The 19855-nt window shown below is 45.8% G+C and overlaps 1 protein-coding gene across 1 annotated transcript in view; it reads left to right on the top strand.

Moving 5' to 3' along the window:
- LOC106749560 overlaps nucleotides 1-19855 on the top strand; it is a 33048-nt gene that overhangs the window by 2473 nt on the left and 10720 nt on the right. The window contains exons 2-4 of the mRNA XM_014629156.1: nucleotides 16074-16178; nucleotides 16514-16627; nucleotides 19245-19447. Of these exons, the coding sequence (XP_014484642.1) occupies nucleotides 16576-16627; nucleotides 19245-19447 (255 nt within the window). The 5' untranslated portion in view covers nucleotides 16074-16178; nucleotides 16514-16575. The remainder of the gene's footprint in view (nucleotides 1-16073; nucleotides 16179-16513; nucleotides 16628-19244; nucleotides 19448-19855) is intronic.

Raw genomic sequence — 19855 nt, 5'->3', positions numbered from 1 at the left:
AAGTTTATATAATTGCGATTAAACATGTCGACCGGGGAGTCCGCTAACGCGGAAGTCTCTCTTGATTTCGGATCAATGACGCACCAGCGAATATTTTCATCCAAACGTAAACATCACATGTGTGTTGATCCTCTTATGGAGATAACTAATAGACGAGATTTCAACCGGCTGGACGTTGGGTATTATCTCTTATCGAGCACGATGCGGAAGATTATGAAATGTAAAAACGTATCGGTGATTCACGTCACATCACGTAGACGCCGGTATTAAACGAGAGAAAGAGAGCCTTTATTTATGCCGCACTATCACTAGGAGTTGCCCGCGACCGCACCGCGCTCATATTCCACCTTGCATTATCTTGCGGTCCGTGCAATTAGTAATCTGATCTCCGCAGTACAATACGTAGGACGATGTACTATACGTAGTACAATACACAGGCACTGTATGGTTGCGTGAAATGCAACGTAATTTAAAATTCCGGCTCCTATGCGAGCTCGATATTCGCACGCGAGATCGGAGCGGGAGAGAAAGAGAGGGAGAAAGAGAGAGAATATATATATATATATATAAGAGAGTGAGATTTAGTGATCTCGGTAGCCTTCACGTCCAAACTATTTATTGAGATACGTTTCATTTAAACGGCCTGTGACTTGCCGACTAAAATGAGAAAAAGCTTCATCATGTTCCGTGAACATTTGTCTTCATTTCCTTCTTTTATTTTCCAATTTTAATAAAAAAATATTGTGCTATTGTATTGCTGTCACAAAAATTGCGCTATCATTTATAAAAGTATTTATAATTTCAAGCACTCGTAGTTGGATAAATTTTTGAGTCGTTTCGAATTGGACCCACACTTATATTACATTTTCCACCTTAATTTATATCAGAAACATGCCTTTTATGTTTGTACATTATGTCATCTGACGCAATATATGTACGTATATATGTACAAAGGAAACGTAAAAGTAGGTTTTACGCTGATGTCATTTTTTCGACGTACGAATCGCTGAGGAACTTGTCGGGATATCGAAATACGAGAATGCTTTTCTATGCGGGTCAAATGACATCAACTTTAATTCAGAATGAACGAATGAACCAACAGCGAGTCGTTTTGCATGCTCGTCTTTTTCTTGCTTTTCCCAACATTGGACGAACGAAAACTCTCTTTCTCTCTCTCTCTCTCTCTCTTTTTCTACTTCTCTCTCCCTTTGTGGGTTTAGCGTGTTCCGCCAAGTTCGTGTCATGCGATGTGTTTGCGAGCATCCGTCAAAGGGTGAATTTTCCATTTTCCCTCGGCCGTTCGCGCGCGAGCGAATGGCCCTTTGAACTCTTCACTTCGGGGATGCGTGCAATTATAGTGCGCCTTGTCGGAAGTATGAAGTTGCTGATGGATCGAAGAACGCTTTATTATAGAGTACGACGCGAAATTAGCGGGATGTGGACGCATAGCGTTATTCCACCGTGAAATTTGACATCGATCCCAAGTCGGCAAAAAATGTTAAGAGAGAGAGAGAGAGAGAGAGAGAGAGAGAAGAAGTTTGTTCAAGTTATCTCGAAGTCCTTAAATGTTAACATTTGGTGACTCTCGATATTTCGAATTTCCGCCGAAGCGCGTCTCGAGTCGAAAGAAGATGGAATACCGCTCGAGCAAATGGAACAACTTCATTCATAATTATTATAAACGCGGAGCGAGAAGTCCCGGCGGGCAAAAAATACGGCGATATCGTCGCCAGGGGAAAACGGCGATGCATATATATTCAGCGGCGATGTCCTCGGACGATCGGAATTGACGAGTTCGGTCGACAAAATCTCGCGGGTTCTTTTCTCAAGCGAATCCCCGAGCGTGCGGCGCGAACGAAATTCGTTCGCGCCGCAAGAAACGTGAGGAAGAGGAGAATTTAAAGACGGCGGAACGTACTTTGCACGTATAACGCGCGCGTCGCTTTAAATAATTCAGATGCAGTGAATATACGTCCCCTTAAACACGCGTTCGTGCGCCCTCGGGAAATCGTGAGGGAGGAAGGGAAGGAGTGGAAGTGAGAATAAAGTCGGCATCTCGCGTAATCTTGCTCGTTCTCGAGCGTCAGGGAGAAACTTCACTCTGTAAAGTGCAATCAGCGTGTTATCACTGAGAAGCAGCCAGTAGTTATTAGCGGTTATAGTTATAGCATAGCACTGGAAATCAGTAAAATTTCGCTGCAAAGGTCTGTCAATAGCTACACCGTTTTCATCGGGGAAATCTAACTGTAGAAACAGCGGAAAACATCTTATTTATTATTTCTTTTTCATTATTTTGATCACACTTTCTGGCATTGCCGATAATTTTGCCTGAAATATTCTTAATTATATTCAATTGATTTAATTTATATCGTGTTTGAAAAAACTTGACGGGACTCAAACTCGAAATCTCCGGCTCTTGAGTCTGCTACCACATGAACTACGTCAAATACGACCTATGGTTCGATATGCATATACGATATGGTAGAGGACTTTCTTCTTCACCTCAAACGTTCCGCGTCCTCACAAACTTTGTCGCTGTTAGTCTGGGACGCCCTGTATATTTTTGCTACGGGACGCGCAACAGCGATCTGCGGTAAATCTTCCATTGACCGAAATCAGTGAAGTGTTAGATAATCCTCACAGAAAAGTATTACTGGCTATGATAAATTGGCCAGTGATAAATTACCGTTGTTCGGTAGTTGTATTATTCGTACGAGTAATAAAACTACCGGGCAGAAATAATTTATCACCGGCCAATTTATCGTAGTCAGTAATATTTGCCTGTAAGGAGAAAAAAGCTAGGTGAAAGTGTTTTCACTAAAAATTAGTGAGTATTCACTGATTATCGGTAGAATATTGTTTCACTGGTTCAATTAATGTGACATTTTCACTGATTAGACTTAAGAGAGCAACTCGCCGAGACGCAGATCGGAGCGGTTTCGCGATCGCCGAAGTCTCCGTCCGCTCATCCGCGTCGTCATCAGCAACCTTGATAGAGCGAGGTCGAAGTGAGGTCGAAGTCGGGAATCTCCGACGGGGAATCCGCCGTCACGTCTCGTCGCGTTGCATCGCGAACTTCGCGACGCGCGCGCGGAACTTCACCGACTGGTCGCTAGGCGAAGAGATATTGAACCCTACGTCTCATAAAAAATGAACTCCTCGTCCAACCGTAATTTCGCAGAACACACTGCGCCGGCTACTTTCGATCAGCCGACGAGATAGACAATGTTATGAGGGCCGGCTACTATGACCAATGACGTAGAAGCGTTCGATTCCGTCGCGGAAATAGGAGCGTTTCAGCAAGGCAAGGGTTCTGCCGACGGCATAATTTCGTCGAGTCTATGTCTTCCCTCCTGTCAGGGGGTCTCTCTCTCTATCCCTCTCTCTGTCTCTCGTTGGACGCTATAATGAACACCACGAAAATAAACCGCGTTTAATTACGTTAATGGAAACGCGACGAGCGGAGTGTAAACGTCACGTGGCCGAAAATGAAATTCAACCGCCGCCCGGCCGAAATTTTGCGAACGAACGAACGGTGATTTTCATCATCGATCTCCCTATTGAATACCACACAGAAAAGAAATAGTGTTAATCAACGATAGATATTCTCATATACGAGCAAGAATATCATAATATCCTTAGACAATTTTTGCTCTTGAATTTAATGAAAGTAATACCTGCATCAATACAGATTCAATCAAATCAAGGCTGAAAATCTTCTAGGAAGAAGAATTATAACACTTTGTTTATATATGAGAATATCTGTCATGGATTTGTATAAGACGAATTTTGTTCCGTGCGTCCTCATTGTTATTATTGCTGCAAGTACATCGCGAGACCGTTGATTATGTTACACGTCGCAGGAGTTAGCCGCTCGCCGAGTTTCGTGCGGCGCGTCGCGGACGAATTTCTTTCAACTTTTATCGGCGAGCGGTCGATGAGATTGTTCGGGAATTAAATTGCATTCAAGTGAAACTGAACTGGCCGCACGGTAAGACTCATCGGGTCGCAACTTCCGCCGCGATATCGAACGTATCATGTCGACCAGCCGGCCGGCTGTGGCCACGAATACATTTTTGCACCGTTCACTCTCGGTGGTCGATCCGTTAATCCCCGAAAATCGGCCAGGCGAATTGTGGGTATGAAAAGCACTCGTCGTGTCCGGCTTCCCCCGCGTCCTCTCTCTTTCTCTCTCTCTCTCTCTCTCGTTCTCGGACCCGATTCGGGACGATGAATTATTAGCGGGCGACAATTTTCTTAGATTCGAACCCCCGTCCTTGAATTTCATCATGCGATGTATTCATATGTCGGTTCGCGCCATTGATCGCCGATGGTGGTCGCACTTTGAAGGAAGAGGGTATTATTACCTGCTACGTAAAGGAGTCATTAAAAACTGTGCACGTGTCAAATTGAGCTGTCATAAATATCGGATTCGTTACGCCGCCGCTTCGATATGACGCGCCGTCGTCCGCGGTTCGCCCGACCGCCCGCGGTCCATCGATTGCCGCGAAATAATGAATGTCGCGAGCGATTGTTTACACGGCTGGCGCGGCACGCTTCTTATGATCGAACGTGCTCTCGACCTTTATACGTCATAACCTGACGCCGCGTGTACGCCCAAGAAATTAACCGTGTTTCGTTCGGGATCCGAAGCCGCGGCGAGAACCGCGTCGATACGGAAGACGACGGCTGCGTTCAGCGAGCTCGTGGAAATCGTCACTTATAGTCATAACTTGTCATAACTTGTCATTTCGGCTGACCACAACGGTCAAAATACAACGGTCAATACGCACGTATAACATTCATTTATTTTTAAATACAATCAATCAATTAAATATACACCATTCTGTTCGATTACCTCTCCGGTAGCCGCGCGATCCCGCGGTCGTAGAAATTCTGGGATTTCTGAGCGAAGAACAAGATGAGAAAACGGAATGAACTTTCGCGTTAACTTGACATAAAGCACAAATGCGAGATGGCAGATCTAAAAGCATACACCGGTCCTCGATCAATTTTACTCAACTCTCGCACAAGCGTTGTGTGTTCGCCGATTCCATCTCGTCGTGGCGCGAAGGGATACCACCGCAGCCGATCTCGTTTCACAGTCTTTAAAAAGGCCCTGAAAGGGACGAGAACGCGAGTTTGGAACGCGTGGTCCCGGAGCTCGGTAAAAGCGACAGTCATACCGAAAGCACGTGACATCTTTTGCCCTTTGGTCGCGGAGGCATTATCGCTGGTAAATCAGGACTCTCACGACGATAAAACGCTCGCTTTCCTTCCGTGGGCGAAAAGGACGAAGAGGAACGGCGAGCGACGGATATAACGAGCTTTAAAGAATTATTGGCTCTCGGGTCGGCGCTTCGAATATTCGCGGCCGTCCTCTCGACGGGAGGCCAAGTTTGTTTTCGCGGATGCCAAAGGAGCCGCCGTGTGCTCTCCGTCGCAAACTCGCTAATGGCTCTTCCAGGCAAAAGGGAGAGGGACGGAGGGCTCCGCTAAAGTGGGAGCCGCTAAAAGTGCATTTTCTCGTAACAAGTTCGCGACCGGCACTTCTCTCTCTTCTCGGCAGATAGCCACCACGTCGGAGTCCGTTGTTCTGCTCGTGATAACGTCGTAACGATGAAATTGCGCGACTCGGAGCCGCACGGGCGCGCACGTCAGTCCTCGTTAATTTTTCCCAGCGTCGTCGGGAAGAATTACAAGAGCGACTCGGCGTTGTAAGTGTAAACGAGCTGGACGCGAGTTTCGCGAAATTAAAACGTCGTGATCGTATTTCGCGAGTCAAGAAATTAATTCCCCTGAGCGCACGCATACACTCGTAACGTTAACGTCATCGCGCGAAAGTATAATTTTTATCGTTGACCTCCTCTTTCTCTCTCTTTCTCTCGAGTCGTACACTGCGTATGCGGAACGTAGCCGCGACCCGCGAGGCGGAATTATGCCGTGAAAAAGTTGGACACGACTCCGACGCGAATGCACAGGGCGAAAACTTGTTTTGTCAAACGAAGTTTGCGGAAGAGCCAGCGGCCGTAATGACAAGAACNGGGGGGGGGGGGGGGGGGGAGTCGACAAAAGAGGTCGCAAAGATTCGCGTTGTTCTCTATTTAAATTCGCCGCCGGCGAATCCGCCTCTAATGGTTTACTCGTTACAACCCGACTGGCTCGCTTTAATTTCATCTGTTTTCAGACCTTGTAACCTTTCTCTCCCTCGCGAGGATGACTATTATTAACCCCCGTTGCTGGGCCAGCTGCCGTACGTGTGCTACAACCAATATTTTGTTCGAACTTTCGTTTTGCTCACACACCAATCTCGCCGGGATTCGTTCGTATGACGCGAAATAAATATCACAAGGGAATATCAATTATTATGTTAATCCGAAACGCGCACTTATACACGTAATGTGCCAGGATATTTCGGGTTTAAGTTGGAAGGTAAATAAAGTTGGACGCCTAATTGCCTCGCGTTTTAACCCCGTGATTAATGGCCGGATCGAACGTCTCCTCGCAACCGGCGGCGCGGCCGCAGTAATTAATTATGAGCACTCAATTTTGAATGCGGGATCGAAGGCGCGCATCGCTATAACGCGCAACCGAATTCGACGTAACTCGTAGCAGAACTCGGGGAGCAGCGTTTCGAGGTCGTCTTCGGCTGGACCGTCGCCCTTCGTTCTCGTTATCTGCGGCTATGACGGTGCGGATTAACTCTCGGTATCCCATAAATTCCACATCGACGTTGGACTTGGGTAGCATTGATTTTCCTCATGATGGTACACGCGTCTCGTGAAGGGGATTTCTTTCGTCCTTGTCGACCTCTTCGTCACGATAATTCAACGACCGAAAGTGAACGCGGGAATGGTGCTATTATTGGTTTATCTGCCTCAGCGACCGGACATACAAGTCGGCTTCATGTACACAGAGAAAAAGATCCCTTTGGATTTAATAAAATTTCTTTAATTGAAACAAATTTGTCTTTCGGATCGGGACAAACGCACGAATGTGATTCTACAAACAGGATTCGGTTTCTCAAACAATAATGTATATAGTCAATCAGAAAAAAGTTGCAATACTTTATTTGATAAATTTCAGAACGCATCCTGATAGGATCCGATAGAAGAATTTGTTTTTTTAGTAATTCTCAGGAAATATATTTTCCTATTGGAAAAGGAATACGTTGAAAAATTTGTCGGAAAAAAATATCGCAACTTTTTTGATCAACGATATGCCTTATCATCTCTTTGATCGATTATACGATTTTCAGCCTTACAAGCATAATGTTGAAAATCGCATAATTAACTCTAGTTATAATGGTAACTCCAGTAAACATCAAGCAGCAGTAACATCAATATAATATTACATCAACGTAAAACAACATTAATGTTACTATTTGCATTAATTTACATTAATGTTACTACCACTTGATATTTCCTGGGAAGACATGCACGATGCAGTGCTTACCGCAATCGCTTTCTCGGAAACCCTGTTCCCCCGCATCATTAAGGCATCACACCGGGCGGAGGCGAGAGTAGTCTGGCTCAACAGCGACAGCAGATAAGAAGGAGAGAAGGAAAAAAAAAATAGGAAAAAAATTCCAAATACCCCGAGGCGTAATCGGTTTCCATCAATTATTGTCTACCGCGACTTTCTTCGTCTTCATCTTTTTCTTCTTCTTCTTCTCCGTCTCTTCTGCTCCTCCTGACCCTTCGGTCTTACTCTCTTCAATAAAAAGAAAACAGGCTACCCGCCTTAAACGCAGAATAATTCTCCCTCTCCGACGGGAGAGGCGGCCGTGATTTTTTGCGCCTCTCTCGTCGGGTGTCGGGTATCCATTAATCGTCCACTATATTGCGCATTTATCGAAGCCGCATAAAGCCTCGCTTCATACACCGCGTGTTACGAGTTTTTAATAGACCTAGGTGCGCCGACGCATCTTGCGTTATTTAGGTACCGAGTGAGACCGAGGGAACGTGAGAGAGAAAGAGAGAGCTTGCTAAAACAGTCTGCTGCCGGCACTTATAACGCGGAAGAGGGTTCGACCGCGCGGCGGCCGTTCGTATTTTCCCTCTCGATCAATGAAGACTCGGCGAACGGAAGCTTGAATGAATTCATAGCGTCTCGTGTCGCACTAGCGAGCGACTGTCCGCTCCGATTCGTCCGGCCGCGCGCGATTAATTAAGCTGACGAATGGGCGATCGGAGCTCAGATTTGCATGTAGACGAGCGCGCCGGTTTTTCCGCGCGCCTTCGACGCTATCGATTTTCCTTACGACCGTCGACACCCACACCAGAGATCATTCGATAAAGCAGGTTCATCGAGCGTCCTCCCGACGTCTTTATTAGCCGAACGACCCTCGGCGAGGATGCAAGTTGGTTTTACAACTCGCAGGCACGTGGCTCTCTTCAGAACGCATCAGAACCGACGATGAAATGCCGAGGGAAGCTCGCGGGAGAGCCGGAAACGAAGCGGCGGGAAGAGGCGAAGCGGAAATTTCGGCGATCGCTCGGCTTCGCGAGCGACGAAACGTCCCCGCGAAATAGGTCGAACGCCGATTCTCCGAGAGTACGAAATGCGAGAACGTTGTTGCCGCCACACGTGCACACATCGATACACTCTCGTCAAGACGACGGAATTTCAATGGCCGTTTTCAAATCGTCAATGCCGAGGCCGGCTGGACGTGCGCGCATTGTCATCGTTACAACGCGGTGTCTTCTTTTCAAGTCTCCTCTACCTCCGCTCCCTTCCGCCCCCCTTTGCGGACTTTCTTACCTCGCGAGTCAGCATTAGTTACATTTCTAAGTATGTCGATATTACGAGACCGATATTAAGTTTATGTTCTCTCCCGAGTTGTGCCGTAGATTTTAATGTTACGGTTACACGGGTAATTCTCGTATGTTTATATGTGATGTTTACACTTTTTTTCATGTACAGACAATGTAAACTATATAAAAGTGAGTGTTAAAATATTAAATATAAAAATACCTCATAGATGATATATTATGCAAAGTTTACATTGTCTACGCATTGACATAGATTATTATTACGTATGAACACCTAACCCTGGTTCTCCCTCTCTTTCTTATTCTCGAAAACGGGGATCCCCTGAGACGTAGAAGCGGAGATTCAAATTTTTATTCGCACAGCGACAATACGCAGATGTCGTTGACGACGTCGTCTTCGCAAATCGAGTTTGAGTACTTCGCGATAAAATCGAGAATACGTTTTGCGACACGGGACGAAGAAGCGATGCGAAGAAGCGGTTCCTCTGAGCGAAGACTCCGCGATCTCCTCGAGTTGACCAGCGATAGCCCAAAAATTATGTGTTCCGCTTCGCACGCGCTTTTTCGCCCGAGCGACCTCACGATCCTTTTTCCTTTGCCCCGCGGCCGCTCCGGGACGGCCATTTCCTCCGCGAGCACCCTTTTCCTGAAATTGAAAGAAGAATCGACGTGCTTTCCCCGAACGTTCCCCGTGCATGCTATCTTCTCCCATTTCATCCGCAAACAAACGCGCCGCGCCGCAATGGATACGACGATAATAACGTAATCGCGATACACAGTAGAGCGCACGCATTTTTCCCTTTCGCGATTTCTCCCCCACGGCATTCCTCCCAACAAGGACTCGAACGTCGCGTACATGTGGAAACGTGCTCTTTCAAGTCGAATCAGTGAAAATGCCGTCTATTGAGTCAGTAAAACAGTATTGTATCGATAATCAGTGAGTGTTCACTGATTTTTAATGGGAACACTCCCACTTAGTGCTTCCGTCTTATATTTCACAGATTTTGGTCGATAAAATTTTACCGCAAATCGCTTTTACGTGTCCTGTAGCAGAAATATATGTACATATGTGTATATGCATTCAATCATACGTCGTATTTGGCAACATCATTAGGATATACGTATTATGTTTCAAGTAAAATCATTGACAACACCTTAAAAGTAATTAAAATAATAATTAAAAATGTAATAAATAATATCTTTTTCATTGTTTTTGCAATCAGATCTCCCTGATGAAAAGTCCTATTATTAACAGGCTTTTTCAAAGAAATTTTACTAATTTACTATTTTATATTTATAATTATGTCTCCCGGTGATTATGAATTATTTTTCAGTGATAATACACTGATTGCACTTGAGAGAATACCGGCTGCATTAATGTTAATCACATCAGAGGGAAATTAGAGTGTGTTATATTTTCGGCGTGACATCTTTGGAAGACGTTCGATAGGGAGGAATAGATCGCCGTTATTCGCCGTTATACCCGAGGCCCGATTAATAATTAGCGACCCGACATCCCGTTCATCCGAAATAAAAGCGGAAGATAGCAAGTCGCGAACAGGGCGACACTTTCAGCGATATCTAAATCGACGACACGCGGAGCGCCACCTCCATTGTTTGTTTTTTTTATTATTCGCGATCCCGGATATATATTTCGCTCCGGGCATTGTTTCCGAAGAATGAGGCCGAATGTGAAATTCGGTGGATCTACGTGGATTTTATACATACACCGCCATCCACGTTGTCACTCATACACACGTACACATACGCGTGGTGGAAATATCGTGACAGATTTGTAATTATGAGAGTCCTGGTAATCTCGGAGAGTCTCTCTCGCGAGTGGCTCGCTCGTCGATAAACGTCGCCGGAAAATGGCACGTACTAACGACAGATATCCGCGGGAGAACGCGATATTGTGTAATCTTCCCTGTGAAATTTCTTCTTTCTTCTCGACTAAAATTTCATTGGAGGAGAAAGAGAGGTACTCGCTTTCGAAGTTTCTTTCGAGAGTCCTTGAGTCTTTTATAATCGCAATTACTGTGATCCCCCCCCCCCCCCCCCCCTCTCTCTCTTTCTTTCTCTTTCTCTGCGAGTCGTACATACGTGAAATATGAGTCTCGTTGCTAGCGTCAATCGTTATTTAAGAAACTTTTTTCCCCGCGACATAGACAAATAATCCCAAGCGTATAATCGCGTCGGGCAATGCCTGCTCGCTGTGGCTGAAATAACAACTTTAATACCGTATTACACCACTGTTGGAAAACTCGGAGTAATTCCGTTTTGCACGGCGCTCGGCCGCTCGAACCGCTGCTTTATTCCCGTTCGCAAGTTAACTAATTTTCTTTCAGTGTTATTTGATTATAGAATAATCGTTATTATGTCTAATTAAAGCGTACATATAAGAGGAGTCGTCGCTTTGATGCCGGTCGTTACTCCGATAAATAAATGAAACGTTGAAGGATAAATGATAAACGCCAAACCGATTGTAATAAAAAAAAAATATATGTGAACAATTAATTTTGAAAGAGCTAATTGTACATGCGTATTACCGTTACACGGTAGGGAATTGCAAATGTTGGATCGTCGATTTCATCAGCTCAAAGGATGAGTCAATTTACAGACGCGCAATCAGCTAATTGCTTGAAAGCGGTGCATAACGATGGTAGAATCATGATTGAACATGACATGTACTGTTTCGGTAATTGTCAGTAAAAGAGAAATGCGGCTAAAAGGCTGACGAAGTTTCAGCAAATCCCTAATATTAGCACGTTGATTCGTTCCATCGACTATTTCAACCGCTCAACTCAAGTTTGAATCACCAAAGTTGCAGCGAATAAATGCAATTCACGATGCATATATTCCTTAGCTTGTTTCACTGGCTCTCTATCGGCTATATATTTAATTTATTATGCACAGTTGATTACATTTTATATGTAAATTAGCGAGACACAGCAATAATTATGTTATATCAATATTTTAAAACTCTCATAAAAATACATACGACCTCTATGAGAAATTTCTACATCGCTTACACGCGACGGATGTAATGCCAACTCTCGAGCAATCAACACAACGACGGCATAAATTTTGAGATTGCGAAGTTCGAGGCCACACGTGTTCAACGAGCTGATCAGAACGATTGCATGTTTAAAAAAATTTTTGATTTTGGACTTTTCGCGTGTAAATTATGCGTTTTGTGGTGCTGAAATTAAAAAATTTACAGAGAGCGAAATTGATCAGTTCGGCTGCTGAGAGACTCGGACTAATTTATTCGATTGATTCACGCACAGCAGCGTCAATTTCCGGAGTCCCGGGGACCGCGTTAATTGTTTCCGTCTAACGGCGAAGTTACGGGAGTTGCTGGACAGCTGTATGTTCCCAAGAGATGTAACAATGTTTGTACCTCGCCGCAAGACGCATTCCCGTCGTGCTCCTGTGACCGAGGCACACTGTGGGAACAAACTTTGCACCAACCCTGGCGCACGCCGGCTCTCCCTCGGCGCACCTTATTAGACTTCGATATTTGTTCGTGCTTCCTTGCTGACTCATCGCCCGAAACTCTCGCCCAATTTGGTAGCTCAATTAAAGCGCCGGATTTCAGCGGGACAAACCGCTGTATTCTACTTTATTGTTAACCACCGGAAGTAGATGAAGCTTATACGCGATGGTTATTATGCCGATTCGCGAGTAACGCAATCAACGACGGCACGAATCGCGAAATTGCGAAGCTCAAGGAGACGCGTGTTTAACAAGCCAATTTGAACGATTTCATGTTTTGAAAATCTTTTCATTTTGGAAAGTTGAGTGCTAATTGTGAAAAGACAAAAAAATTACAGAAAGTAAAATTGATCAATTTGGGTTCTGAGAGACAGAGATTAACTTAATTTTAATAAATCTCGATTTTGTTTTAACTCGGTAGCGGCCAGTGGTTAATATATAACTTTGTTTTTATGTTTTTAACGCCCAATTTCCAGTATTATATTTACGTCTTCTATGAAAATAGTTCTAAAATTGTTCTGAGATCTTTAGAAATTAAACAAAACGATCTTTTAATTAAAGATGTTTATGAAACAACTATGATATTTAATGAATTAATATGTTGATGGCCGTGAGAGAGTCACGAGTGACTCGCACTCTAACATTGCCCCACGTTCTATTAATTAATATAATATCACAAGGAAGCAGTTGCATGTGACAAATTAAACACACGGCCAATAGCGAGTCGACGAAACGAGCCGACAAACACACCCGTCGCAAATTGCATTTAATCACCGTATCCTTGGACATTCAAACTTTCGTTCAGCTTTGAAACAGTCAATTGGAAATCGACGCGGCGATTAACGTGTTAATCGCGCTCGAAAACGGAAAGGTAGAGAGACCGTGTTCCCGCTTCCTTTCACCGGCCCTTCTCGCTTGTCGCTTTGCTGGAGCTTCGAGTAAAAATATGTTTTCAAAAAGTCATTACGAAATAAAAAGCTTTCCGCCTGGCGGAGCGACCGATAACTCCTATCGCTTCGTTTTTAATGCCCCGCCGTGCACTTCGCGAGCTTCACAGCAGCGCCGGACTAGAAAAGAACTGACAATAACGTTGTAATAAAAAAGTCAATTCTCCTCGAGCTCCATTGTTCAGGCCGCGTACGCCCTTCCTTCCGTCCTTCCATCCTGCCCGTAAAATAAAGGAGCATCCGCTCGCCGAGTCTGTGAAAGGAGCGCTCCTGCCGATTGAGGGACGGAGACGGTTTAACGCTGCTTTATGCGCTACTTTATCGCGTGTAACGCTTTATCGCACGCATTTGACGGCAATATAACGACGCACAGAGAGAGAGAAAGAGAAAGTCCCCTCAGCCTTGGGGCCGCCGTCGTGCGTTTTCATCTCCCTGGCTCCCCTCGCAGGAGAGAAAACGTGTGTTCCCACGCGGAGAACCGCCCCGAGGAACAATGAACGTGCCTCGACGCTACTGCGAGAGCGGATACCGGCGACTAGAAAAAATACACGGTCGATGCGCGGTCGAATATTACGATCGTTCCTCGGGCGCGCGCGGTGTTGATTTTCCGCACGGAGTATCGATCAACGTATTAATTAGAAGGCACTAGAGGGGGCTTTGTTTGAAAACAATTGAATCATCATGAACGCGCCCCATCCTTGCTTATTATCTGTTATCTAACAGGCTTACGTCACGATTGGCCGTCTTTACATAATGAAATCGAGCCGGCTTCAGCACATGATAAGTTTACCTAATGGTGCCGGCTATTTCCAATCAAAACAAATGACACTCGCTCTCTTCCTCTTCTTATCCCTCTTTCTCGAGCAGGCGAACAAAATTGTAACATAATTGCGGCCAATATTGCCGTCCGGTCTTTCGAACGGTTGTCTAGTCTTGTCCGATTCTGCCCGGCTTTGCCGAAATTCGAAAATAAGAAAATTAATTTTCTTATATGACAAACATATGACGAAATTTATTTTCCCGGCTAAAAGAATAGCTACGTTCAGAGAAAACGGCTCAAAGTAATAGTAAATGCTTAGAGATCGTTGTCTGTGACTGGAGTATTCGACGACGAAGTGGAATGCGACGGTGTTGCCGCATGACGCATGTTGACGCGAGTATTTCGCCAGCAGAGTGGCGTAAAAAGGCAAGAGATGCCGATAACGTGGACAAATCCGCGTTAATCTCTCTTTCTTCTTCGTCCCGGTTCCGTCGGGCGCACGGCGCTTCGTCATTTCGGGGGTTGCGGGCTTTCTCCCTGGCTTTCTTTCTCTCCTCCTTTTTCTCACCGCCTTCTTTCGGCGATCGTGACGAAAAAGCGAGAGCCGTTGGCTTTGTTAAATCTCGCACTTCTCGCTCGAGCATCCGATTATCCCGTTTCTCCATTGTCGATCGTTTATGCGCTTCGCGCGCGGGACAAAGCACGATTTGCGAGGAAGCGCGAAGGACGCGCGTAAAAACGAAAGGGAGGAACTCCTTAGATGTAATTACCCGCGCTTATCGCGGCGAGACAACTTTGCCGCTCTTTATCCATTGTCTGCTGGGCTTTTAGCGGTAAGCGAGTCACCCCGGGGCTGAAACTCGAGACTCCGGGATCTGCCGGAGATTTTTTCGCCGACGAAGCGCGAGCGGTCGTCAGCGGCGAGCTCGTCACCGTCGGCGGGGGAATTGTCACGCGAGGCTGGTGATCCCACGACGGTCCCTTCGACGTGACCGGGACAGTAATATCATTTAATGGTATCCTTCTTCTAGGGATACGACTAAGGAAGAGGGGAGGGGAGGCGGTCACGAGCCTCCTTTTTACGGAAATATCATTAATAGAGCTTTAATAATGCATTATAGCATTTGAGAACGGTTATATTAGTCGTGTTCATTATTCGCAGGCTTGCAGTTGTGGTCTATAGATCTGCCGCTTTATTATTAACGACGCACGCCTGAGAAATATTCGCGAGGCCTATACGTGACCGGTGTGATAATTTCAGGGCCGACGCAGGCGAGAACGAGCGGCCAGGGGTTCGCGAATGATCGATGATTCTTTAATCGCGCGTCAGTGACGTTTAATAAGCGTCCGAATACGATGATTTATGTTTCGCTAGGGGAAGGAAAAAGGAGAAGAAACAAAAGCGGGGCGCATTAATTCGCGGGGATTTCGATTCATTGAGCGAAGGGCACCGGCGACCTGGAAAGGGGAGAGAGATAGAGAGAGAGAGAGAGGCCCGAAAACGTCGAAACTGTACACACGATAGGGAAAGTGCAAACGAATGTCGCGTTGCTGCGCCGTCGCGGTCATTCGCGTTGAAACCGTGAACGAAGAAGCGTAACCGATATATATCAAACGCAGAGCCGAGCGCACAGGTTCTTGAATAATGTATGAGAGCGAGCGATGCGCGAATCGAGAGGCATTTTCAGCGCCACTGGCCTTTACTCGTTTCTCCCCTCTTTTTCCTCCCTCTTCCCTCTTGCTCGCGTCCTACGAGATGCATGCGTCTCTCTGTTTCTCATCTCTGTCGTGTGCGATCGCGACGCGCGATATTTTTCACGCAAATCTACCCGGAATAATATCGCCCGACGATACATCCCGCCGAGAAGATCAAGAATACCCTCTACCCGTCTTCCGTTTTCCCGTCGGGGGTTTTCCCTTCCGGGATGGAGCTCGGCGAATCGTCGATAAAATAAGCGGTTCTCGTAATGCGCGCGATAGTCGGCGGTGCATCGCGACAGATCTCATATAGAAGTGAACTCATAACATGATAAGACGATCTTAATTGCGAGCCGGCACATTCATTAACGCGAACGTTCGTCCGTCGGATTACAGGTCGTTACGGCAGTGAATTTCTCATTGTGGAGGGAAGCGATCGACCCAGAAGACATCGGCATGTTACGAGCTCACCGAGCAAACATCACGACGCCAATGGAAGTGGTACGCGTGCATACTCATAAAAGAAGCGATAACAAGGCGATAGATCAATGCTGTACGATATCGAAAAGGCTTGATAAATGTCAGAGATACACTCGTACATATGCAATTTCAAAAAAATATATATGTGTAGATAAATATCACATATTAAAAAAATATATATAACATATATACGTAGATTTTTTCATAATTTTCATAATTTTTCATAATTTTTTCATTATTTTGACTTATGGGCCTTAAATTACATTTAATTTTCGCTATGTAATATCTGATACTTAACAACGGTAGAATCCGAGGAACGAGACCCGCTAAAAATTCTTTAAATTATCCACTTGCAGACGACGTGACAAAAATCGAGGTGGTGCTCGAGGAAGCGCCGGATGCTGTCCTCGTCGGTTCTATGTCATCGGAATTGGAACCCACCACCGAACTCAATTCCACCTTTCCCGATGGTGAGTCTAATAGTCTTATATTCTCTCGAAGGCCGTAATCCTTGCTACTCCCGCCTCCGTCGTGTTTCACAACACCCTCCTCGTCCAATCTGGTGAAATACAGATATAAAATCTACGAGAAAAAGAGGGGGGGGGGAGAGAGAGAGAGAGAGAGAGATAGCCGGATAAAAATTTCTAACGACCACGACCTGCGTAATGCCGCTCGTTCCTCATCGTATTTCTAATCAGACGAGGTAAATTTATTTCGCTAATCCTATCGCCATTCTGGCTCAAAACTGGAAAAATACGTTCGTCCGAGTCCCGAGCACCGGGAGCATGCTGAAAAGTCGCGATGAAATAAAGTCGCGATTTGTCAGGCGCGAGCATTCGTCTTCGCGCGCGTTTACTCACGATTTCGCTCGGTAAGCAGCTCCGTGAAAAAAAATAGAAAAAAAAGGAGAAAAAAACACAAGACCACCCCGTTGGGAAGAAATATGTGAAAAGTTTGACGAGTTCTCTGAAACATTGATCGCCCCGACGTTACTTTCGATATCGGAGGATCCCGCAAGGACGGATTCAGCCTCGTATTCTTTCCCAGCCGTGAATTTTTGATGCGGCTCACAACATGATCTCCCTGTTTCTGTCCCGGCAAACCGATACAAATGACCCACGGGAATAACCCAGGACTCCCGGTGTGTTTACCTTGCGCCGTTTTTCGCCTGCGCGCGAGCGCGAGATTCACCGTCGATTCAATTTCGCCGCCATTAATCAACCCTCCGCGTTATATTCGCTCGGCAATTATTTAATGCACCGCGCGCCGCGAAAATATCCGCGGTTCGCGAACTAAACAACGTATCCATGGCGAACGAGCAACGCGTAACGCAAAGCAAATAACGTACCGACGGTAAACGCGCGTAACGCTAAGCGAATAACGTCCCAATGACGAATGTACGTAACTTGTTACGCGAGTAGTTGCATAATTGATTATCGCGGGTCGCGCTTTGGGCGCGCGTTTTCCGAGTTTTCGCTAACTTGCGATGGACGTTAATGCGATGTAGTTTGAGCGCGTTTCACGGCCGCCTATCCGTTTTGGTTGTACACGCGTACGTTGCGAGTGTTCGCCAGCTCGACGACGTCGTCACGGGGGATTCGCGATGAGAAATCGCTAGTCGGGGAAGATCGCATAATCGCCCGTTCGACTTGCAAATGCGTGAGGTGAAAAATCTCGGGAACTTAGGGAAATTCCGCGGGACGTGCGTACGGTTGACGCATCGCGAAGCGAGACGACTCAGCGACGAGGGACTTTTTCACGCGCGGTCGTTTTTTCTCTCCTCTTCTCTTCCCGCATTTTTTCCCAAGCCCGAAGTTGCTTTAATTAAATCCCGAGTTCTCGAATTCTCGCGCGAACTTGAGGACGCGCGAAAAATCTTGCTCCGCTCGAAAGAAGGTGAGGAGAGATTTAAAGTGGACGAAATTAAATATAACTGCTTCCCCGGAAACGGTGAAGAAAGAATATATATATATATATATATATGTATATATATATATGGTCATGAGAAGCCAAAGCACGGATATAGTACCGTTTTACATTGATATTGTCAATATTAATATCATTGTGGAAGGATAAATGTTCAGCGTGTAATAACATACGTGCTGAATATTTTTCAGACAAGTGTACGCGGGGAATTTCCCACACTTAAACCGATCCTTGAATCCTAATAATATATTACGAATTCAAATCTTCCTCTCTATTTTAAACTCCATTTAAACCTAAATGTTATATTAATCAACAATCAATGTTCACTTTATCATCAAAGTAGACGTTTACGAATTATGTACAGAATTTCGCCGCGTCATATCTCCCCCACGTGCGCGCCGCGGATGCCGGGGACAAGCATGCGGGTATTGTGCCGCTCGCGCGGAATCTCCCCCGTTTCGTTCCGATTTTCTACGTGATAGCTCTCGCGACGCGGAGTTCCCTCCTCCTCGAAAGGGTCGATCCGGTTGGAGGACGACCCCGATATCAATTTATCAGTTCGATTGTTTGCCACGCGAATGTACTACTTACCTATGGAACGTCGTTAGTGGCATTATAGAGTAGCCAACAAAGCTTCACGTATGACCGTGCATCGTACATCGCGGCGGTACCGAGCTCCAGGTTTCCCGAGCTTGTTTTCTTCCGTTACCGTGACTTCAACGTCAGCCCGCAGCGCGTTGGCTCAATTATACTTATAATTAGCTTGCCGGACAAAGGGATGTGTATGGAAATTTTGGATTAAACATTATCGTTGCCCAGTCGTTTCAATTTTAACTCTTCCGTATTCACGTGTCAGAAACTCCCCTGAAACACGTTTTAATTTTCAAGCTTCTCTTCCGAGCAGTTGTAACTATTTTTGATAGCTTAACAGTTTAATTGATATTTCATCGATATTTTAGACTTTCTTAGAAATCTTCTAGAGAATAAATATATGGAAAATGTATTCGTATTTTCTATTGAAGTAGAGTCGATTCGTCCTTTAATTTAATTAAGACCACGAAGTGTATTTCCGTTTAGTTTTCAGTTCACGATCGTGTCAATTTCCGGTCGTCCGTCGCTCCGTTAATTCGCAACGATAAAAACGCGTGTGGTTTCGATCAGGGATTGCAGGGGGAACAGGTGCGGTGGTGGTGCGCGCTGAGGAGGCTCTGATCGTCATGCTGGTGTTGGTACTGTGGGTGGCCGCCATAGCCTTGTTCTTCAACCGATGGGGCAAGATCCGTATGCTCGAGCCGTATCAGCCGAAATTTCAACAGCACCCCCGACAGCAAAGCTGCAGTCTGGTCGATCCGAACCAGCTCCAGGTGAGCTCTCGCGTTTGCCCGCTCTCTGACTCGTCGTAATTGATTAGCACGCAGAATGTCCGCATACGAGTCGTACATACCGTTGAGGAATGCGGCGTGTCGTCGGATTAGCATAATCCGCGTGATTTGTGCATCCGCGCTGCCGCTGGCTGCGCGTCGCGCCTCCGTCGGCATTATATACGGCGGCGGTGATCGTGACATCGCGTTATTTCGAGCCGTGATCGATACACCGCGGCTTGACAGATGATATCGACCGTGGAAATAGATCACGGTCGTTTTATCTCGAGAAGGAGAGAGAGAAAGTACCGAAACTATAAATCACCGATTTTCATCGAGACAGCCGGTACTCGACTCGGTTATCGATGAGTTTATTTAGCGACGAACATTCTGTTTCCCCCCCCCCCCCCC

Source organism: Dinoponera quadriceps, unplaced genomic scaffold (assembly GCF_001313825.1).
Source record: "Dinoponera quadriceps isolate SergipeBrazil2010 unplaced genomic scaffold, ASM131382v1 scaffold3990, whole genome shotgun sequence".
Taxonomy (NCBI): domain Eukaryota; kingdom Metazoa; phylum Arthropoda; class Insecta; order Hymenoptera; family Formicidae; genus Dinoponera; species Dinoponera quadriceps.
This window is presented reverse-complemented; position numbering and strand designations above follow the sequence as displayed.